Here is a 23999-nt window from a genome sequence, read left to right on the forward strand (position 1 = left end):
TACAATATAAACACATTTTAATTTAAAAACTCTGGTAATTGACATTTCTAGCAATATTTTACCTTGGTATACTTTTCTGGAGTGAAGTCCACATATTAATGCTCTATGTGGTGTGTATTCATGCTAACAATTTTACCCACAAGATTTCTCAGAAATCTCCCTATTCCACAAATTAAGATTAACCAATTTATGTATAAAATGTAACATGAAAAAAAATCCTCCAGTTGAAACAAATAAGAAGGTGTTTGCATTCATTGTAGGATGTATATTTTTACCAACCAAATATAAAACAAAAGTTGCTCTAAAACTATACACAAAGAGAAAAACCTGTCGACCAAATCTTATGAAACTTCATGAATTTCGTTTGAGTGCAAATTATATACTATATAATTTTCCTTACTGTTTAATTTTGTTTCTTTTCCAAGCCGTTCCAGACAAGTTTACAAGTCAAACATCACTTTAAAAGTAAAACAGTTGCATGTAAAGACATATGGATTTCCCTCTCAAGATGACAACTAATCCTTTTTGAGGAGATTGATCATGATTTAACACCTGAAATGTTGCATCATGATTGAAACATATGAAATGTCAAAATCTGAAAAGACTGTCAAAAAGAGAAAAGGACAACATTTGAAGGTCCTGATGGTGGTAAGACGCAACCAATTATTTACCAGAAAACCAGAAAATGCTCGAGTGAAAACAATGATTTCTTTAACACCCACAAATTAATACCACTCTTAAAAACAAACACACTAAATCTCCAACAAGTCCAAATTCAAATGAAATTCAATGTTGATCATTATTTTGTTAAAACACTCAGTGAAAGCATCAACAAAAAAAAGAGGAGAAAGTCCTCTATATTCACATATTACTCCTCAAAGACAAAGTTAAATACAAACTAAAATCCAATACTAAATGTACAGAGACACTAGTGTCTCGCTTTGTTTGTGAACAAACAAGTAGTGTTCACTTTGTGATAAACAGTGCAGGTCAGTCAGTAGGTTGTAGAGTTACTCCTTCCTTGATTCTGCGTCCTCCTTCATCTTCTGCTCCTGCATGCGACTCCGAGTGGAGCCTGCATCAAACAAATCATCAATATGTCAGAGGAACATATTAAAAATCCCAAAGCATTAAAAGTAAGAATAATAAAGAAGAATTTGGAATATATGAAGCAGTTTTGACTTACTCATCTCTGCAAGCTTCTGTATGAGTGTAGAATCTCCTCCAGATTTGCTGTGAATTTAAATATATTTAGTTGAAATATGTGGGTGTATAGCATGAGAAATTCTATGTTTTAAATGAACGCTGTGAAGGCTCCTGACTTTGATGTGCAGTTATTATTCTGGCTGCAAGTGCACTATAGCGAATATGACACCATTTGGACCAACCTGCCATCAGCCTCGTCTTGCCCGTCCACATCGAAGCGTAACCTCTTCAGAGGCTTTGGAGTGGAGCCGAGATCCAGAGTCCTCTTAAAGGAGTGATTGTTGCTGTTGACCATCTGATTGATCTTCTGGAACCTATTGGACAGCTGCAGATGAAAACAGAAACAACAGACAGAGTGAGGAAAATCACTGTTACTGCAGATTCTCCTTTAATTCACAACTAAGCAAACAAAAAGAGGCTCTTACCCCAAAAGATTCACCGATTGACACCAGCATTCTGTAAAGGCAAAAAAACTCAAATGAGAAAAATCATGTGCAATTTTGCTTTTCTAAAAACAATGTGAGGGATCGTGCTACTTTATACGTGCGCTTGAAAAACCTTTTTTCTTTTTTCAACGATCAGTTAATAGGAGCCCTTATTTTCCACTCGCACACAGTTCTTGGAGCTCCTTGACAAGAGCCCCACAACACAGGCAATTCTGCGCTGGCTCGACACTCGCACATTGATGCTCAAGCGCTATGTGTGAACTATTTAAAGACGCAATCCAAGAGGCTCGCAGACACTCAACAAATATCTATCAGTCTAAATATCTGGACCTGTCGGGGACTTTGTCGGTGAGCTATATCCAACAAGAGCACAAGACACGGGTACAGGACTGAGACAAGTGGCACTATACGCTTCTCAAGGTATTGGTGTGTATGTGTGTCTGAGATGAAAGAGAGTGACAGAGAGAGGGGAGGAGAAAATAGAAGGTGGACTATTGCACATGATATTTGTGTACAAAAAGTTATTAGGCTAATGACTTACATGAAACCTTGCTGTTCACTTTTTGTTTTTATTTTTAACTAACATCCACCCAGCCCGAGTTGTGATTCGACCTGTGCATCACATGACATACTCACTGGAGATTCCTCCTGGGGAAACACCTTGTGGTGTGTGAACCCCTTGGCCGGTCAGTCACAGAGTGTGAAAACCACAACAAGCTCAAGACTCACGATTACATGACAGCAAGTCGTGTGGTGTGAACAGCAGTGATTTGATGACTTTGAGAGTTGTGTAGCGTGAAGTTAGCTTAAGCTGTCCAAAAGAGATGTGCCATCTGATCTACCATGAACCTGCAGCACTCACCTGGAGCGAGGAGTCATGATCCCTGGAGACATGCGTGGGCTTTTCATAGGGGAGATGTACACATTGTTGCTCCCAGGCACACGCAGAGGTGAATTGGGGAACTTGTAGGGGCTGCGTGGGATTTGTGGGATTGGAGAGAGGGTAGGTGGCTACATAAAAAAAAAAAACCAAAAAAAAAACAACCCAGCAACAATTAGAGGTTATATTTACTGTGCAAATTGATCTGATTGCGCATGTAATTACATCAAAATGTAGTTCCTAAGGTGGGAGGTGTCTTACCCTGGTAGATGCATACTGCAGGATGTTGGTTTTAAGCTTCTGCATGAACACTTGGTTGTAGAAAACAATGATGGAGTCATAGTGGCCCTCAGTGATCAACACATGCTTAAACGTCTGCAATGTACAGTGTGACACAAAGAAATGCAATGTTTAAAATTACTCAGCAAGAACAGAGATTAAAACAAGAAAAAACAGTCTGAATGCCGATAAATTATCGAAATTAAAAGGCAGATTTTACAAAACCTGGGGCCCATTGATAAACAATGTGAATAACCTACCTGGCCTGGAACTTTGAATTCCTGTAGGTGCTAAATGCACTATGGTGCACGTCTTGTTGTTTTCTGTTTTGTTTTGTGATTTGTTTGTTTGTTTTTCTCTTTATTTCCTCCATCCATGTCTCTTTACTTTTCTGTTCATGTATGAACTTTCGGTTGATATCTTTTGTTAATATTTGTCTGATAAACTGAAAAAAATCTCTATAAATAAAGTGTTGAAAAATATCTATTTTTAAAAAATTAAAATTAAAAGGCGTCACCTCCTGGCTGGTGTTGGGCATGTTCTTGTATGCTGTGACGATGGTCTTGAAGCGCAGATCGACACTCTTCACTTTACATATGGCATACATGGCTGACATCATCAACTACAAGGACAATGAGAAGCAATTTAAGATAAAAAAAAAAACAACAGATGCAAGCGAATGAATGAGTAAAGAAAAATAAGACAAAGAGCAAAAGAATAACAGTGAAAAAGCAAATTAAAAGCAGAGAGACAGAAAGCAGTCGTGCTACCTGGTCGAGGTGCCGGTCTCTCATCAGCTCGTGCTCGTGCTGCAGAGTGTGCTGGAACAGGGTCCAAATGATGGGCTCCAGCTCAGGGTGGGAAGACAGCAGGTAGGAGCAGAGGATCTTCAGCCTTGTGTAGGCCAGGCGGTACACTACAGAGAGAGGACACAACAGACACAGTTGGACACGGAGGAAAAAACGAGGGATTTGTGTCCTCAACAGAAAAAAACAATAAATATTAGTGGTCATTGTTACTTTATGGTTATACAAATGTAGTGACTTGTGTTAATAATTAAGTCATTTAAACTAAACTAAACTTAAATTGGGAATCCATCACTGCTGAGCAAAGGTTAAAGATTACTGATTTTTTTTTTTTGTAACATAACCTATCATGAGTAGAATTTGAGAGAATCTGTTATTATAGATACCCAGATAAATCTAATGTTTTGTATGTCTTGTGGGAAATATAAATAAACTAAAAAGTGTCTGGGAAAAATATGTAGAAGCGGGTACAAAATTTTACATTTTTTATAGAAGAGGCTGAGAGAGTTGGACTTTGGGAGTCGTGGAGTCGGGCCGGCAGGCTGGGTGGGAGGCTGAGAGGAAGCTTGAGAGCTGGGTGTGGCCGGGGACTCAGGAGGCAAGACACGAAGGCCAGGACGCATTGGGGACAGGTACCTGTTAGGACAGTGGAGAATCCAATTGGGCCCCATCAGTAACAACATCGACGTTAAAATAAAATTCGAAAAATTAATTAATTTCCATTAAATGCACACCACAAATCACAAATAATAGCTGAGTTTAGAATAATGTGGATGAACAGGTTCAAAGTCACAGAAAGTAAGGCCCAGAGTGTGCATAGGTCATGGAATTTCACGGGTATCTTTTTTATCTTTTTTTTTTTTTTTAACATGACTCCCGACTCTGACGTCATCGCAAGTGACAAGCTATTTCCTTTATGACTCACAGTGGTTTCACAACAGCTTTAGGGGTCTTTGGGTTTAAAAAGAAGGTCTCCTAGCTGCTGCATACCAGCCAGTGACACACAAACAGGTTGCGGATGTGTAACTCACAGGTCAGCTGCGGTGTGGTTGTGCTGCAGCGGTTGGCTGAAGCTGGCTGGAGTCTCGACCTGCTCTGCTGCTCCGCCCTCATGCTCCTGTTTCAGCAGCTCAAACAGCGGGGAGCCCTGCAGAGACACAAGCACAGATATTTACATTTAACTTGACACCAACTAGGGCTAAACAATTAACAAAAAATATTGCAATCAGACCAATTGCAATATCCAGATCCCAGGAGCTTCAATTTGGGTAAAATGTGTCTCAATATACTATTATAAATGAAGCACTGTGTTGCTACAGACATGCCTTGGACAACAAATCATATACAAGTACTAAGGGAACCTGCTTTTGTTACAGACCCCAGCGAAAATCCCATCATCATTACTTTTATGTTTTTTCTGCGACAGTTAAATGCAAAAATTACCATACCTACAAAAATCATGACTCATATTTTAATAGTGGCTTCTATTTTATTTTGCATATCATGCAGCTCTGACATCAAATGCATCTACATCCCGTTGAGAATGACGCACCGTTTACTGGAATTAAGTTCAAGAAAATAAACCTAAACCAAAAGGGGAAAACCTTCAGAAAGCTAATATGAGGGAAGTTTTTCCACCTCTGCTGTGGCTCAAAGATTCAACTTTTACTGATGCTAATTCCATTTTTACCAGCATCATTTAGCCAACCAACGCCTCAAAGCTTTGCAAAAATAAAACACCAAAACAGAAGCTATTCTTCTCAGTTTGAAGTCATGAAGTCTTTCACGGCTCCGTACTACACTTTATCTGCTAAATAATCACAACAATGTCACTGGAGTTTCTGCTGTCTGTATATTGTAATCTCTGCAGTCTTACTGACAAAGAAACCACAGCAGAAACAAGAATTACAGAACTTACTGTAGTTTTGTGTTGAACTGCATTATAACATTTGGAGGAATTTGTTGTTCAAAAGAAAAAACAAATACAAATTAATTTATTTATCAATTGCCACTAGTTTGTATTATTTCAACAACTCAATAAAGAGCCAGTCTGTTTTTCCCCAAAATGCAGCACTGATCAAGTATCAGCGCAACAAGAAAAAAATTTCTAATCAAACTTTAGGCATCTAATCTCCTTTGAAAAACCCCACCTGTCTAATTATAACTATGACCTTATTTATAGATCCTTTCTTCATTTTATGTTGACCAAAGGACACTCCGTATAGTATCCTATTTGATTTTAGTGACAATCACTGTATAATAATACTCTCTCAATACCAGCACAGCAAAAACCACACCCATACACACACACACACACACACACACACACACAGAGTTATCCTTTGCACTTGTCAAACAGCATTGAACTCATTCTCATACAGAGCAACTGTGCAGACAAGAATATCAGCAAAAACACACTGAGACAGAAAATGAGTGATGAGATCATACAGGGAAGTGGGTGTGGTTTACTACTCAGCAGTTTACACATTGCATGCAGGTGCTGACATGCTCTTAGTACATTCTTCATGTCACACACATCCCACACCCGGCTGATGCCACAGACACATTTCAAAAGTACACACGAGACTGCTTTAACAGCGCTCATTCATCAGCTGCAGAAAAAGTTCTGTTCATTGTCAAGATATGGGAGGTTGATCTAAACACACCTACAGCCCTACTTTAAGTTTGTAATGTAAAAGAAAATTGTGGATCACACCAATTTCTGATAAGAGTGTCATTATTCACATTTTCTATAGCAGCGATGGGAGGACTTTGGCCCCGCAGGACGCTCCTCCCTCCTTGTTTCGACAGCCCAGTGAGTTCTTTGTGTCAGAGCGTGACTGGCAGCCTGCTACATACAAGCTTTCTGATATACAACCAGGCAGGAGATAAAACCGCTGTTGCATATGAATAACAATCACCACGCCCCCCCAGGGCTGCTGCAGGAACAGACAGGAAACGAGAAGGGAAGAGCCACTCGACTGCTCACGGAGTTGAGAAGAAGCACATGACTCTTCTCTCAAAAGGATAAACATTTCAACTTTGAGAGACAACTGCAAGAGACTGAAAACTTCACTTAAACGAGGATTGTTGGATACGCAGGACAACTTTCACGTACAGAAAAAAGGACTTTGGATGCTAACACAGGTATTTTGTGGAGTTGCTGTGCAGTTTTTCATAACAAAACCACACAAACTGAGAGGACTTTAGTATTTCACGACTGTTTTTCCTTCCTAAATGAAAGAGAAACTGGCCGTGTGTGCTGCACATGGTTATATTAACAAGCTGGATTTGGATTTTCATGACCGACTGTGAGGAGACTCTTTTTATCTGGTTTAAAAATGTACAACAGCACAGCACAAACTCTGAGCTTCACTCAAAGTAACATGAGTTGCAACAAGAGTGATGACTTCAAGTATCCTATGTATAGCGCAGTTTTCAGCCTGGTGTTTGTCGTTGGACTGATATTCAACTCGGTGGCTGTGTACATTTTTGCCTGTACGCTGAAGCTGCGGAACGAGACCACGACGTACATGATAAACCTTGTCGTTTCAGACTCTCTCTTTGTCCTCAGCCTGCCTTTTCGGATTGTTTACTTCATAAAACGTCACTGGATGTTTGGTGATGTCCTCTGCAAGATCTCCGTGGCCCTGTTCTACACCAACATGTACGGCAGCATCCTCTTCCTCACCTGCATCAGTGTGGACCGCTTTCTGGCCATTGTGCACCCGTTACGGTCACAGACAATTCGTACTAAAAGGAATGCCAAACTGGCCTGCTGCATGGTGTGGGTGATGGTTCTCTCCGGAAGTATACCCACTGGGATTTTTTTGGAAACCTCTTCGGAAAGAAATGCAGAGAAACATTTCTGCTTTGAAAACTACTCCAAAAAACAGTGGAAGGCTGAGCTGTCCAAGGTGGTGGTGTTCATTGAGACGGTGGGCTTCATCATCCCACTGTTGGTCAACGTCTTCTGCTCCATCAAGGTGCTACAGACGCTGAGGAATCCCCAAACCATCAGCCGCGGAGGGAACCTCAACAAGGCAAAAATCTTGAGGATGATCATTGTGCATCTGCTCATCTTTTGCTTCTGTTTTATCCCCTACAATGTTAATCTCATCTTCTACGCGCTGGTCCGAACCAAAGCCCTAAAGGGATGTTACACAGAGCATGTGGTCAGAACCATCTACCCCATTGCTCTGTGCATAGCGGTGACCAACTGCTGCTTTGATCCAGTCATTTACTACTTTACTTCAGAAACCATTCAGAGCTCCATCAAACGCAAATCTGCGCGATGGCAAAACGGCACCAAGCTATTCGACAGACTGCAGATGGACAGCACACACAGCAGTCCAGTGACAACACCCAAAAGCCTGACACTGCGGGCTCTGAGATCTAAAATATTTGACGACGAGTCTACAGTCTAATGACAACTCTTTCATGGGACATGATTATTGATTCAGTAATTGCTGGTGAAATCTGATTCGAATCAGAGGATTTAGGTGGAACCAGAGTGACCTTAAAGACCATAACATCGTAAACACAACAGTCACTAATGAGTTACTCTCTCACCTACTGGACTCCACACAGACTTTAGACTGGGAGTGGAACAAATCGAGGAGGAAACATTTGAAGTGTGTTGCAGCATAAAGACGCTTTATCAGACTGCTGATTCAAAACACACAAGTTAAAGCTCTTCATTCTTATGAGTTTGTAATGTGTATTAGTGGCAATGACAGATGTACAAGCCATGCTCATGTGCACAGTGCAGCTTTTTGCACACAAGACTTTGTAATTGTAGTCTAATTCCTCAGAGCAGCTTCTCCTTTGGGAAAATTCTGCTTTGGCAATGCTGAACCAGTATTACAACTCTTTTTTAATGTGCTGTACTGTGCAATTTTCAAGTAATTGTGGCCTCACTCCACCTTTTAAGCACTTTGTAGAGCAAAACGTTCTATAACAGCTTTGAACCCCTTACACGAAAATAAAAGAGTTGTGAGTTAAAAGGGTTGTTGAGTTTGAAATTCACTACCTATTTAAAAGAGAGGGGTATTGTGAAATATTTCACATTAGCCAGGAATTAGTTTTTCATATGAAGCTCTCTTTGGGTGCCACCAAATAATTTGTCTAGACAGATTAGTCATGCAGGTACCAACAACACAGCTACAGGCACAGTTGACCGGTGCCATTAATGACTCAATATGTTTTAAAAAAGAGATTACAGGTGTGGTCTATATTTGACAGGTGCACTGCACTAACACTGCAGACGGCCTTCTGAGTGGTCGTTTCTGCAGAAAATATTGTGAACTAAAAACGTCAAAGTTTGATGAAAATCATTTCAAAAGACCTAAGCAAAACCGACTCCGTGTCTCTTTCCAAATAGGTAGGAGACACCTTACAGTACAGATGGAAAATGGTGCAGCATGAATATTTGTTCATTCTTGTAAAAATTTGAGTGCTGCAAGACTGAGCACCACTGCATTCCTGTTGAGAGGCTTAGCCTGAGGGGTCTGCGCTGACACTCCTCTCAACCGCAGCCCTACATTGTGAAACCTGAGCAGACGAGCGACAACATGCCTCTTGAGGGAGAAGTACGTTTACAAAATAGAGCACTGTGGTGGTTGCTGCAATCCTGAGACAGATTCTGTGAAAAATCTGCAGTGTTAACCTAAAACTGGCATCCTTGAGACAAGTAAAACAACTGGCCGTTTCTTCAGTTCTTATTTTGCCACGTTGGGCTCCTTTTACTTTCTCACAAACAGACTTACAATTAATATGCAGCTGGACTTTTTCCCCCCAACACAAATCAAACATTTATACTGAATTAATGGTGTCAGCAGAAAATGACATTTGGCCTTAAAGCTAAAGTAATATTTACGATTTTATCAATTACACTTATGATGATATTAATACAGTTTAGTTTCTCCAAAGAGGGTTAATTAATCAAACAGTAAAAAACATTTTGCATTTCCATTTATAACAATAATCATAAAATGAAGGTTTATTTTTAAGAGCACAGGATAATAAATCTTGATCAGTTATTTCTCTTTCAAGACGTGGTTAATCATATGTCCTTACATGTATTTATCCAATTAAAATTTATATTACTAGGGCCTAGTGGTTTACAGCCAACTATGTGTCCTATCTGCCAAATATTTTCTTAATTAATATTATTTAAACAGAGAACTAACTAGGGCCACCCTGCTTTAATTACTTCCATATTTGATAGAGGAACTCTAATGTGATTTTCAGGTGCTAAGACTAACATACACATTCATTACTGTCAAAAGACTTGTCCTGAAGGTTTGAAGTTTACTTCTGACTAATTTAGTCAAAATATTTCCCTCCTTGTTTCTGATAGTCATGGACTGGGATCTACGCTGACTTGCTGCTCCTTTACAGCGCTGGTCCCAAGTCTGAGACACGTGAAAGCCTGCTGTATGGTGACAGCACCTTCTTTCAGTGAATTATTGCTATTTCTTTATCTAACGGCCTGACATATACAGTTAATGATTTACTCCAATCACTCGTGTAGCTTTTTAAAAAGCAGCCATAAACATGACTTCCACCATGACAGTAATGAAACAATCTGTGTTTTTTTTTTTACTGTGAGATTGATAACAGACTCCAGGTCACAAAGAAACCTAGTTGGCTCAAATCAGATAAAGAGTCTATCATCAGGTCAACCCGGTTATCAGTAGTTTTAAAGATCATTCATTATTTTGATGAAATGAGCTAGAAATTAGGTAGCAAGAACAAACCACGAGCGGTGTTTGCAGGAGAGGAGAGAGGAAGAGAGCGAGAGAGGGGGAGAGACCCTGACCTGTGGTTGAGTGTGGGTGTAAACTGCTTCAGTCAGTAGCAGGTGCACAGTTACAGCATCCTGACAAGTTATCCTGCTGCTGAACACCAGCGGTCACTGCATCCATGAGATCCTCAACCGGTGAGTGATGACGTTTTCCGTTTCAATATTCTTCTTAGTTGAATTAATTGCACTTCAGTTCTACACGCGCAGCATATAGACAAATTAAGTTAAATGAAGATTAAAATGAACTGTATCAAATTATCAATGTTTGGTGGAAATTTGAAATTTCGTAGATTTCCTGATGAAGAGAAAGAATCATCTTTTTTGTATTCAAAATTTGAGGGTTTCTTGGGCTTCTTAAATTCTAGAAGATCACATCAAGATCAACTCAGCAGTTTAGATACTCATCAGACACTTAGTATTGGTGATAACGGACTCAGTTTTTATCACATCCCCAAAGCAGACAACAAAAGAAACTCAGGATTATGTGACTTGCAAAAAATGGTCAGACTTTGAGAAAAAAATGTTTTTAAATGCCTTATCATGTCATATAAAATAATTAAAACAATAATGAAAAGAAATACTTTAATTTAACTGAAAATAATAATGTAGTAATGATAAGTGTTCTTGTATTCAAATTAACCTCACATTTCTTTAATTTAATATTCAAGGGCAGAGTATAATATAATGTTAAGATAATACCAGGAGCTCTCTTGTAAGTCCTCGGTCAGTGGTATTGTTTCAGTTCAAATCAATGTGTTTGACTCCCTAAATACCAAAAAAAAACAACAAAAAAGACAAAAAAAGTTGAATTATCTAAATGACGGAGGAAAAAATGACCAAAATCATGACATATGCTAAACTCACTCAGAAGCGCATCGATAAAGACGTCTGACAGTCAGACCCTCGATGATAATGACTGAATGACGCTAAACTGAACACCTTCTTACACACCACAAACTGCAGCCTCTAAATGACCAAGCTCAATCACCACTTCTGACAATCTTATCAAAAGTTAAACTTCCAGGCTTCAATAAATGTAAATTTACTGCAGGACAACAGTATTATATTGTGAGGTGGTTCTTTTTTTTCCCACTCTGCGTGTAATGAAACCAAATGTTTGCTTGTTTTACGAGCAGGAAGATGCAGTTAAAACTTAATTGACTGACTGTTGTCTTGCATATTAAATATGAATTCAGCTGTGTTAGTGGTGGCAGTGTGTTCATCTCACCCTGTCACTTCAGCAAATTTACAATCCATAAAACACCAGACATTCCACTTTATTATTTACTTGTCAACAGGTTGAACTCCAGTAGAAGCAACTGAACATGTTCCTTCCTCCCATCTGATGTTTGCTTCAACCAACTGAATTTCTTCTGGATATGAGAGCGACACTGTGATTTAAACTGCTGGAGCAGCTAATCATTTTGGGACATGGAGCTTTGGAATATGACTGATGTGCCAGGCAAGCCATTCTCACCTCTGTCTAACTGCACTGTGGACACCAGCTACCGCTTCACCTTCTATCAGGTGTCCTACGGGGTCATCTTCCTGCTGGGGTTGACCACCAACAGCCTGGCTCTGCGCAGACTGTGTTTATCTCCCTGCACCATGAACAGCACCGTAATTTACATGGCCAGCCTGTCAGTGGCTGATTTGTTTTTTCTAATCTCTCTTCCCCTGAGAATCTACTACTACCACCAAAAGGCCAGAACCTTGTCCTCCAAAACTGGAGACCCATCGGGTTGGTCTCCTGGGATGCCGTTCTGCCACCTCGCATTCACCCTCAAATACATCAGCCTGTACGGAGGCATCTTCTTCCTCGTCTGCATTGCTGTAGACCGTTATTTTGCTGTAGTGCACCCGCTGGCGTCCACACTCCGCAGGCTGCGTGCTGCACAGCTGGTGAGTGGGGGGATCTGGTGCCTGGTGCTGGGGCTCAGTGTGAGTCTGCCTCTGCTGCGCTCTGCAGTATCTCACCAACAACAGCCCTGTCTGCTGGACCCATCCTCGCAACGCCACCGCGCCATCATCCTGGTATCTCTGGGCTTAGTCACGGGCTTATTTCTGCTGCCCACTCTGTTACTTCTCTGCAGCTACTGCAGAGTGCTGAGAGTGCTTCGCCAGCCGAGACACCGCTCCCGCAGCCGTCAGCACACTCTAACGGTTATTTACTGGGTGCTAGGCGTCTTCCTGCTGTGTTTCGTCCCCTATCACATCAACCTTCTGGGATACACCCTCACACATGTGGGGCTGCTGCCCCATTGTGGCCTGGCTAAGGTGACCAAGGCTGTGCACCCAGTGGTGCTATCGTTAGCAAGCTCCAACTGCTGCCTCAACCCACTCATCTACTATTTCTCCAGCAGCCTGGTGCACAAGGAGGCGCCCGGTGGTGGAGGGAGCGGCAGCCACTGACTGAGACTGTTTCACACCACAACTGATGGAGACGTTTTCTTATCATCTTAATCCACTACTTAACTGACAGATTCACTCAATACACCAGGACTGTGTCTATTCTTACTGAGTATCCTGTTACCCATAGTGTGTGCACTGCTTTGACAGTTTAACTGTTGTAATAAATATGCAAACTTTATATCTTTGGCAGGACTTGCAATGTTGAACAGGTTTTGTGCGTGTGTGTGTGTTTATGTTCACCTCCGAGTTCAGTGCCGTGCATGGAAGCAATTGTCAACTTAGTTATTTTCTTCAGTACATACAATTCAAAAAAATTTTTTATGTTTATGTTGATCTTTTATCTAATTTATGTTATTCTTGAACAGTGGTAATTAATAATAGGGATCTCTTTTTTTGTCATGGGACAATAAACGCTATATGTTTATATTTACAGTGTCTGTGCGTCTTTTTTGCGTCATTAACATGCTCTGTGAGCATACTTTAGCAGTGATGAGAGATAGAACTGACCGTCCTCCATGCAATCCTCTCCATGATGAGGTTCTCGCAGGTCTCCAGGTGTTTGACGATATCTTTGCTCAGAGTGGGCTCGGCCTTGATGAAGCTCTCGATGACTTTGTAGAAGTCAAAGGCGGTGAGGCTGACCACATCCAGTATCCAGGGGAAGCACACGTCTGTTTCAACTGGGTCACCCCCACCTCCATGGTTGTATCCTCCAGTCTTGAAACTGCTCTCTTATCATTAGGAGCAAAAAAACATTTTTACAGCTTATCCCACATCTGCAGGAAGTGTTAACATTTACGTGTATGATAACCGCAAGACACAACACAGTTGTTTCAGAATTAGTACATGACTTCGTAGGAAAATTACGGCACACACCTCCATACGTTGCCATCACCACCTCCAAAGAGCAGGCAAGCAAGGATGTGTGAAATGTGACGTCATTGAGGAGTTTACTGGAATTAAAATATGGTGTGGTTTAAAAGGAAGTAATACTTCATCACTAATTAACATCTCACTCAGAATTTAAAAAAAAAAAAGAGTAAGCATCACCACTGACTAGATTCATAACTGTGATACATTAGAAATTGAACAACACATACCTGAAATTTTGTACAGACAGCCGCTTCTCTTCCTACAGAATTGGGGGGTGGGGGGCAACACAAATATGAATTGTTAAAGAAATGTTCACAATCATGTTACGTGAATTGTTTTTTCTGCTCTCCACTCTGTTCTGTAAACAAAAGTTATAAAACACAGAAAGTGACAAAAAGTCTCTAAATATGTTCAATATTATTCATATTAGTAAATCGGGGGACTGCTACATCTGAACTAACCTGATCTCCTGAATAAATAAATAAATAAATAAATAAAAACGATACAAATACAAAAATCACTTAATAATGAAAAAAAAAAAAAATTAAGTCAAGTACCGATTTCAGCATGGCCTCCATGACTTTGTAATACAGTCGGACACCAAGTTTAAATCTCTGGAAGACAAAAGAAATATATGATATATATATATATATCAAACATTAAAAATGTTGAGCATAGCAGTTATTGTCATTGTTGCTCACTGTCCTCTTCAATATTAGTTCATACCTGCCACCCGAGCACGACACAGCGTGGGCCGACTGCCTGCCCGAACCTTTGGCTGAATGTCTGTCCCAGTGTCTCCAAACGCTTCAGCACGTCCTGCGTCGGGTCCACTGTGCAATTCTGATCACAGTAAAGAGGAAAATACATCAAATTGAGGCAGTGAGATGCAGTTTCATGGGACACGTTAATTAGTGGCAAAACTGCTAGAGACCCACTTTAAAATATGTAGCCAGGTTAGTAGACGGCTGATCCCCACTGGAGGTGAGATCGCCCCTCAGCTGCTGAATGGAGGTCATGGCAGCTCTAATGAGACAAAATAAAAATCAGGAAAAACATGAGCAATTCACATGATGAAATATTCCCAATAATCTGCATACAGGGCAAAAATGTAACAACATTCTCATATATTTGGTTTCCCATTTGCACATTCGGTGAATATTAAGTTTGCTTTTACATTTATTTTATTTTTTTTTAAATCTTTACAGATATTATGGTATTATTTCATATTTTGTACAGAAAGCAATTATTAAAACACCTTGTTCATCTTTACTTTTTCACACCAACTGTGACAAGGTCACAAAGAAAAAAAAGCACTAAAGTATGTACTAAGTCAGTTTCTTAACTGTAATTTTGTACATCTTTTAATTTTTACTTTGAATTTTTTGATACTTTGATGGATTTTAAAAAAGGAGAAAAGATTAGATTATTAGATAGATTATTACCATAAACACTGTTCTTTTTTTATTCCCTAATGCCGCGATAATTTACATCTTTCTGTGGACAGTGTTCATGTGTTTCAGTCGGGAGAAGATTCTTTGTAACATAGGTAAACATGTCACAGAATTGTTTACCGATTGGCTGCTGGTTTTCTCTGGCCACGATTCACCGCCTAAAGTTAAACTATCTCAATTTTTTTAGATTGGCAGCACTTCACCAGAGGATCAAACTGCCATAGATTGCCATAGCTACTGCATGGCAGCTCGCTGCAGGCCGCAGGCTGCAGGCCGCGCTGCGCCATTGCTTGGTGTGTTTTTGGTGTAATAACTATGAACATTCACTTGAGCAACCTCCAAATTCACCAGTTGACAGATGAGCAACTAATAGTGTATACAGGCTCTCAAGCAAGAAGGTTTGACACTGTAGATATGTTAAAAAGGCCCTGCTGAAAGGTAAATATGAGTACTCAGTCCTTCTCCTCCGTAATGATTGTTAACCATCACTAAAACAAGGACAGGTGAGTGAGTGAGTGACTGCTAACCTGACTGGAGTCTGGGGAGGGATGATTACGGTATCTTCATCTGGCAGGTTCTTCTTTGGCGTTCTCTCTACCTGCGATCTGATAACAAGAGATTATTAAACACTTTTCTCTAAATTCCTTTACCAGACCAACATCAAAACACTGAATAGTGAAGAAAAGAAGAAATTACATTTCGACTTTAGGCGCAAGAACAGTCTCGTGTCCGTCAAAAAACAGACGTCCATCAAAGTCTCTGCTCTTGAGGTAGTGCTCTTCATATTGTTGGTTGATGTCATTCGCCTGTGAGGAAAATCAAAGGTTGACGTTACTCACTGGGGTCAGGAAGCACCTTCCTCCATACCACTGTAAAAGCAAGGTTGTTACAAGATGTGCAGTGCATAACATTAGAGAGACGAAAGAGTGCTCTATTACACTTTTTATATATTATCTAAATCCAAAACTATAAATGCTAAATTGTACTATTGTCTATCAAAGCCATGTACGTTGCCTTTTGCAGTTATAAATTATTTCTTCATTGTACATGAGCTGTATATGTTACCAACACTGTATTTAAGGAGCAAAAAAATCACCACAACCTTGTATAAAAACAATTTAGCTGTTTTGGCTGACTACTCCAATATTGCTGCTATGGTGAACTCCAACGAAGCATCAAAATTCCTGAGCTAAATGCATGATTTAAAATATTGATCTAAATACCAGATCTGCAGTTATAGAGATCAGACAATGATATAGAGTCAGACTAGAAATCCCTGTTGGTGGTACTTTAAACAGCCTGAGGCTTGTATAACTGTGTCACTACATGAATGCAAAAATCATTGGAGAAAACAAAAGTAGAAACAACAATAATTTGGCTTTAAACACAGTTTGCCGCATAGGTGTAAGTCTTGCCTTCATACTCCTCATCTCACTGTTCACATTAGCCAGCTAACTCTAAAAGACTTGTCTAAACATAATATAATTGCAAACGTGCCAGAGTCTGTCTGCCTCTATCTGATCAGATCTCAATCTCAAAAAGGTAAACATGTCTGAAATAATGAAAGGTTCCAACTTGTCCGCAGACTGAATCGCAGGCACATCTGTGTTGTTAAATAATCTGGAACGAAATCCCATTAAAAACGCAGGAGGTTTTTTTCCTGTTTACCCAGGCCCCTCATTGCTCAGATCAATAAGGTGAAAAGATTCTTTACATAAGACACTAAATAGCTGTCAGTTACTGGGGTGATGTAGCAGTAAAGTAAATATGTTTAGTATCTTCTTCAGAGGATTGAGTCGGTGTCAGCAAACAGTAGCATCCTGTCTCCTTTGTTTTCATACCTCCCTCTGCAATACACTCCCCTGCCTCACTACAAAGGATCCCCAGCCTGAGTACACATTTTCCTGACACCATGTATGTAAAACCAAACACGACAGCTGTCAGGCACTCAAACGTTCGACATAAAGAGATAACTCATGGAAACAGTAAGCGAAGAGACCAAAACGTAAAGCAGGTGCCTCCCCCCTACCTGAGGAAAATCGGGTGATCTCGAAAGATCCAGTGAGTCCAGGAAAGCCGTGAAACTGGTCTGGTATACATTCTTCACCTGCAAATACAATTAGCATAAAGGGATAAATGAGGCCAAATACACACAAAAAGGAGGGCAAAGAAATGTTTTTTTTAGTGTAATGACTGTAAGAGCTATAAGAAGACAGGGCTCAGACCTCTTCTGCATTGCATTCATTCTCTTTGCACAGAGTTTTGAGAAGCTGCAAATCCACCTCTGGCTCCGGAGGTCGGGTTTTGGCTTTGCTCTGGTTGCGGCGAGATGTTCGTGTCGGAGGGCTCTGAACTTTGCTGATAGCAGATTCTGAGAGAAAAACATTTAAAGGCTTAGAAGATCTCTGGAAGCCATAAACAATAAATCCTTTCATGAAAAAAATATCCAAATTTGACATTCTGTTTTTCATTCTCCATGGCTGCAAAACATGACTGACAGATATACAGCTATATACAGATACAATACTATGCTGTACTGTATTATACTACACTATAATGTACTATACTATAGCATGCTATAAACTTAATACTATACTGTGCCATACTATACTAGACTATACTTTACTATACCATAATATACTCTACTATACTATAGCATGATATAGTACACTATACTACCAGCATAATATAATATAATATAAAATAATATACTTTACTATATATATTAAAAAGCCACAATAGCTAAGACAGAGTGCTGTACATCAGGGAAAATAAAATCTAAAAACATAACACATAAAACAAGCTACAGCACAATAAAACAAGAACAATAAAATGAATAAAAACAGCAGTCATTAAAAACAATTAAAGCAAAATAAAATCAGTTTCATTCAATAAAAATCAATGCCTCACGCTGGGTTGAAGGCCAAGGAGTAAAAATGCGTTTTAAGACGGATTTTAAAAATGGACAGTGAAGGTGCCTGTCTAAGGTACAACGGTAAGCTGTTCCATAAATTAGGAGCCACAATAGAAAAGGCTCTGTCCCCTCTGAGCTTCTGCTGGATTTAGGGATTTCTAGGAGCAGCTGATCAGCTACCCTGAGATACTGGGCTGGAACATAGGGATGAAGCAGCTCAGAGAGGTAAGAAGGAGCAAGACCATTTAAAGATTTAAAAACAAATAAAAGAATTTTAAAATGTACTCTAAAATGCACGGGCAGCCAGTGGAGCGAAGCCAGAATAGGTGTGATGTGATCTCTCTTTCTTGTACCAGTTAAAAAACGTGCAGCAGCATTTTGAACCAGCTACAGATGAGATATAGAGGACTGGCTGACTCCAACATAAAGTGCATTACAGTAATCCATGTGGGACGTAATAGAGGCTTGGATTACTGTTTCAAAGTGCTGTCTAAGAAGGACTGATTTTACCTTTGCCAGCCTGCTTAAATGGAAAAAGCTGGACTTCACTACAGAATGTATTTAAAATCACTGTCCATCATAAAACCAAGGTCCCTAACTGTGGGCTTCACATAAGGTGGTAAGGGGCTCAAGTTAACAAGGGGGGGGGGGGGGGGGGGGGGGGAGTCAGGAAATCGAGCGTTGCACTATTGCATTTTTAAAATTTGCAGGAACCACACCGGATGACAGACTGCTATTAATAAAAGAGAGAAATGACTGTCTTATACTAGGAAAACCTCTCTAAAAAATCTAGGAGGGACAGCATCGCAGAGAGAACCTGGGGGCTTAATATGGCCATCCCCATCCTCTGAAAACAACAGAGTCACAGGCTCAAACTGGATAAAAAACAGCAAAACAAGGAACAATGGCAGAAGGATCAGAGGCAGGAGCTGAGATGAGAGCCCTGGTGGTGGCCACCTTATCAGTACTATACTATACTATTACTATACTATACTATACTATACTATACTATAGCATGCTATACTGTATTGTCCTGTGCTGTGCTGTGCTGTGCTGTGCTGTGCTATTGAGCGAATCCAGCTCCCTGGATGTGTGAGGACGCTGGTGTGAATTTCGCTGCATCACAATCCGAGGAAGAAAAAATATTTTTTCGTCTAAATCCTGATCTGTTGCTCAGGTATTGTTCAGTTTGTCTGTTTGTTTGTGTTATGTTATTCAACTGTGTAAGCGTCCAAGGGAATTGTGAAAGTCGCTATATAAATCTAAGATATTATAATTATCATTATACTATACTATACTATACTGTACTGTACTGTACTGTACTGTACTATAATACACTATACCGTGCTATACCATGGTATACTATGCTGTATTGTACACTTTTAGGTAAACAACTTGAAATCACATTAGGTATACAGCAACAGAAATTCTTTGACTTTTCAGACTCTAAAAGGTAACACCACCCAAAATAAAAATTCTAATATGTTATATCCATTTGAAGTTGACTCAACTTTTTTGAACACGAGCTACTTTCTCTCAAAGCCAGAAACAAGAGAAGGAAGACTCAAACTTGTGATATCAAAAAATATCGTTTGGAGCTGCTCCATAAACGACGAATGCAATCGTGGTTTTGTGGCTCCACAAAATCTGATTTGTGAATCTGATTTTGTGGATCCTAATTCTATTTTCTTATAGTGTTCTCATATAACATTCCAGCAGCCCCAGACTTTAAAGCCTATGATATCACAGATTTGACTTTTTGCACTCGAGTTTTTGTGTTTGGCAGAGTTGTTCACGTTCACTTATATTGCTGGACTGTCTTGGACAAAAGAAATAACGTGTAAATTTAGCAAATGGGTGTAGTTCCCCATTAAGAGCTGGTTGCACAATAAGAAGTCAGAAAAGTGTGTGAGATAAAGGCAGAAGTTGAAGTGCATGACACTGAAGCTTACTGTAAAGAGGCTGCAGGAGGTCAGGAGGGCAGCGCTTAATGAACAGCTCCAGCGTGCAAAGCAGAAGTTGGAATGATATGACCAGGTCATCTTCCATCTGCAAGGCCCTTCCTGCAAACAGCGGACACACAAAACACGAGAAGCATCATCACAATACTACCGCCGCCGACTAAAAACAACAGAACTGTTACTGGACTGTAACTGAGGAGAAACATTTTCCAACTAATCTGAGCTCTACAGCTGAGCGCAAGAGAGGAAGGAAAGACGCTGGAGCAACATGAAAACTGTTCCATAAAGTGTGTTAACAGCTTGGTCCTACTTGTTTTTGTCGTTGTTAATGTGTTAAGAGTTAACCTACCTTTGGCCAAAAGAAACATGGTCCAGCAGCTCCGCATGGTCTCCCTCTCCCTTGGAAAAGAGACACTGAACCATTACTCATAAACATGCACCACATCTTTTAAAACAAGAACTCAATTTTCAAACAAGACCATAAAGGTACGAAAAAAAGAGCGTCACAAGTAAATTTTACTCATGTGGTAAAGAAGTCTCCAACTTACTGGTCATCAGAAACCAAAGCAAAGATTTTCTTGCATGTTCTGAAACACAACAGAAGTTATCAGCTACTATTTTGCCCTAAACAGTCCCATATGAATCACCTGTATCACACTGATATGTTCACTCACTTCTCAAACCGCTGGTAGAGAGCCAGCGTTACGTCGTACTTTTTCTCCAGGCGTGTCAGAGCTGAATTCACCTTGGTGCTTATAGTATCCAAGTTCACATCCAACTTCCTCACCAGAGCCACAAACTGCTTCACACTACAAAAACAAAAGATTTGAGTGAGAGCTCAATAAAAATTGCATAACACTGAGCATAGAAGTAAGGATACAATTGTAAAACCAAACGTAAAGTATTCAGAAATTTTTTCAAACTACAAAAAAAAAAAATCCTCATTATTGCGTCTCGGGTTGGTCCTAGCTTGTATTTGGACCAGTGTGCATAAAGCAACCATGTGTTATCCTTTCACAGAATGTCTATTGAAATGACTGATATCACATGCAATAATGTTATGAGTAACATGCATCATGAAGACTTACTTCAGACTGACTGCCTTCAGAACCTGAGTTAAGGTGAAACAGGAGACATCCATGTCTGTTGCTGACACAAACAGACAAGCCCCCCACACCTTTTTCTGACTGTCCTGAAATGAAATGAGAAAAAAAAAACATGGTTTATAATTTCTATATAATAACATGCAATATTATTTTATTGACTAATGTGCTAGTGAGGAATGTTAATATGAGCACCCGGTGTAAAAAAAAAAAAAAAAAAATATGACCAGCTTTGTTATAGACTGTCTCAATTTCCTTTAACAGTGTCAGAGTGAAAATTAAAATAACATTTGAAATGAGTGTTAAAGACAAACTTGGACCAATCACAACAGGCCAAGAAAGAGGCTCACACATGCACAATGTGCCACATCACCAGATTAGTATAAACTGGCATACTGGCCAAAACTAATTATCACCAAATTTTAAACTCAGTCTCAATGATACATAAGACTTTTGACAGTGTTTATGAAACATCTCTCTGCTACTTTTTTGCAGTGTATCCTCATCTGTTTTCCTTTCACCGGTGATGAAAAGGTAACTATTTCAAAGAAATGTATTTGGATGTCTTTTTTTATTAACTTGCATTTTTTGAGTAAAATCAGTGACTATATTTGCACACAAGTCAATGTTTGATGCCATATTCAGTTACTGTTTGAAAGGCAAAAACAACATTGTAGTCTGCAGTTTTTGTGTTATGCCACAAATACTGCGGATGATGCACTGACCTTTGATTTGAACATTATTTCCCTTTTAAAGCAAAACTGAGAAGCTTTTCCTAAAGCATCACATGTGTGGAGAGGGTTTGGTGTAGAAGACATGTTCATTTTATTTTTTACAGTCAGGATGCCACAATGAGCTCACTCCAAAAGGGGATTTTTTAAATTGAATTATTGGGTAGTTTTCACCCAGAGTTACACAATTTCCACCCATGCCTTAAACTTTGCTTTGACAGGACAGTCAACACAACCACAACATAAGTATATACATACGGAAATTTCATCCATGGACTCTTGAACAGTTTTCCACAGCGTCCAGGCACGGTCACACACCAGGTCTGTCACACGCAGGCTCTTACACAGGGTCACAAACTCAGCATCCTTGTCTCTGTGTCTAGAGGATGGAGGCCATACATCAAAATCATGGCGAACACAAACACAGTTTCAGGACAGATGACAACAATTGGTATTGGCCCTGAAAAACAATATCAGTCGACCTCTAATATATATAAAGTATCTATGTATAACAAAACAACACAGTGAATTCTCTAGACAATAGGACATTAGTAAAATGTTGTAGAGTGCATAGGCATAAATACGGAATATTTACAGTGATAATCATAAACGCTAAAAACTATGAATGGACTTTAAAAACAGATGGTGTGATGCTGTGATAGTGAGGCACTGTGGAAGTTGTTGTTACATGGATATTGACACTTACACGCTGTCAGACTCAGAGGTGTATATTTTAACAGTGTTATAACTCATTTTACATTTGTGACTAAAAAGCTATAGTTCGTGTCAAGCGTTGAGAAACCTTTAAACTCACTGCTATTAGCGCTAAATACAGGCCGGACTTAGTTTTAAGCTGCTAGCTAGTAAGATATCAGTTAAGCTAACTAGCTAGCAAAACACCGACAAAAAAACAGCGTAACATTAGACTACAGTGTTAAAAAAACTTCTTTTAGTAACTAACTAAAAACCTGACTACCGAAATTAGTTGCTGGTGTTAAAACCTGGACGAGACAAAAATAACGTGTCTTACTTTTTAACGGATAACTCGGGACTCTCCTTCTTGTCTGCAGAGACACTTTCAGCACTCTTCAGCTCCTTGTTCTGTGTCGTCCCAGAGCTTCGCTTTTTAGGTGGCATCTTTGTATCCACTTACCTAGCAGGTTAATATGAAAATAAAATACAGTATTGCGTCTGCAGGCGACAAATAAGGTTGACAAAATTTAAAGCCCACTCCACGAGTACCGTGGCAACAATACAACACAACCGAACTGACTTCCTGAAACCGTAGTGAAGGGGGTGTTCGTTTTGTTTCACCGAAGTGCGCGTCGGAGTGCCGGTGCTGGCGGTGTCTCGGGGTTTAGACGCCCCCCAGAGTTAACCTACACTCTGCCTATATATTAACCCTCTCACTGGGGTTTGGTGATCGTATATCTCTGTTTAAACCCCACTATGTAAACACTTAACTTAAAATAACCGGGTTATAGTTTTATGTTTATCCTAAACTCTCTGTGACATTATGACCGGCACGGAGTGCGTTCACCAGGATCACGTGACACAACACAAACGAACTAACCCAAACCTATAAGACGAAAACGCGGGAAAATATCTACGCAACATCCGCTCATTTGCATTTATCCCGCCATCCAGAAGAGTCACAAAGGACTTCGCCTTTCTGTTACTCATACTGTAGATATGGAGTTGACGGCTCGTCATTTCAGTTAAACTAATGCAAACTATGTATTTCGTGCATGTTAAATTTGTGGCCGCATTTCACTTCGTTTACCTTGAGTATGTTTGTTTTTAACCTTTTTACATGTTGTTACGCGCTGATGTCGCTGATGTTACTCCTCAAAGAAACATATATTTCAGCACTATAACATAAGCATATAATCATCATGGTATCTTTCATATAATGCAGACCGCTAATATGAGTTTCAGTAAGCGACGATGGATTAAATATGTGCCTCCTGCTAATCTTTGGGCGACCACTGCCCTCTTGTGGTCACATTTTGTTATTGACATGACGACAAGGTACATGCTGAAAGCTGTCACTTTGTCACCTCAATTACATTTAAAATGTCCTGTTTTCTCTCTGTGTATTTGTTGTTTGTATGTGTCTGATTTCA

General features: G+C 39.8%; 3 protein-coding genes across 3 annotated transcripts; 2 read left to right on the forward strand and 1 right to left on the reverse strand.

Moving 5' to 3' along the window:
- On the reverse strand, positions 1–23127 carry rb1 (retinoblastoma 1). Its single transcript, XM_042498862.1, has 27 exons — positions 22904–23127; positions 22132–22252; positions 21128–21231; positions 20714–20848; positions 20588–20626; positions 20389–20438; positions 20031–20141; positions 17390–17535; positions 17194–17271; positions 15861–15970; positions 15692–15769; positions 14649–14736; positions 14437–14553; positions 14268–14324; positions 13938–13969; positions 13714–13790; positions 13345–13568; positions 4649–4764; positions 4099–4253; positions 3582–3727; positions 3329–3433; positions 2794–2907; positions 2515–2663; positions 1632–1662; positions 1389–1531; positions 1187–1233; positions 1–1075 (listed from the first exon to the last, which is right to left on the reverse strand). Exons 1-27 carry the CDS (start codon positions 23008–23010, stop codon positions 1011–1013), a joined length of 2745 nt encoding a protein of 914 aa, XP_042354796.1. The 5' UTR covers positions 23011–23127; the 3' UTR covers positions 1–1010.
- LOC121952290 (lysophosphatidic acid receptor 6-like) lies at positions 6365–8623 on the forward strand. Its single transcript, XM_042498863.1, has one exon. It carries the CDS (start codon positions 6959–6961, stop codon positions 8042–8044), a length of 1086 nt encoding a protein of 361 aa, XP_042354797.1. The 5' UTR covers positions 6365–6958; the 3' UTR covers positions 8045–8623.
- On the forward strand, positions 9057–12938 carry LOC121952291 (lysophosphatidic acid receptor 6-like). The gene has a single exon (XM_042498864.1). The coding sequence runs from the start codon at positions 11857–11859 to the stop codon at positions 12835–12837; it is 981 nt and encodes a 326-aa protein (XP_042354798.1). The 5' UTR covers positions 9057–11856; the 3' UTR covers positions 12838–12938.
- Positions 23128–23999: the final 872 nt, after the last annotated feature.

This window comes from Plectropomus leopardus, chromosome 13, assembly GCF_008729295.1.
Source record: "Plectropomus leopardus isolate mb chromosome 13, YSFRI_Pleo_2.0, whole genome shotgun sequence".
NCBI lineage: Eukaryota > Metazoa > Chordata > Actinopteri > Perciformes > Serranidae > Plectropomus > Plectropomus leopardus.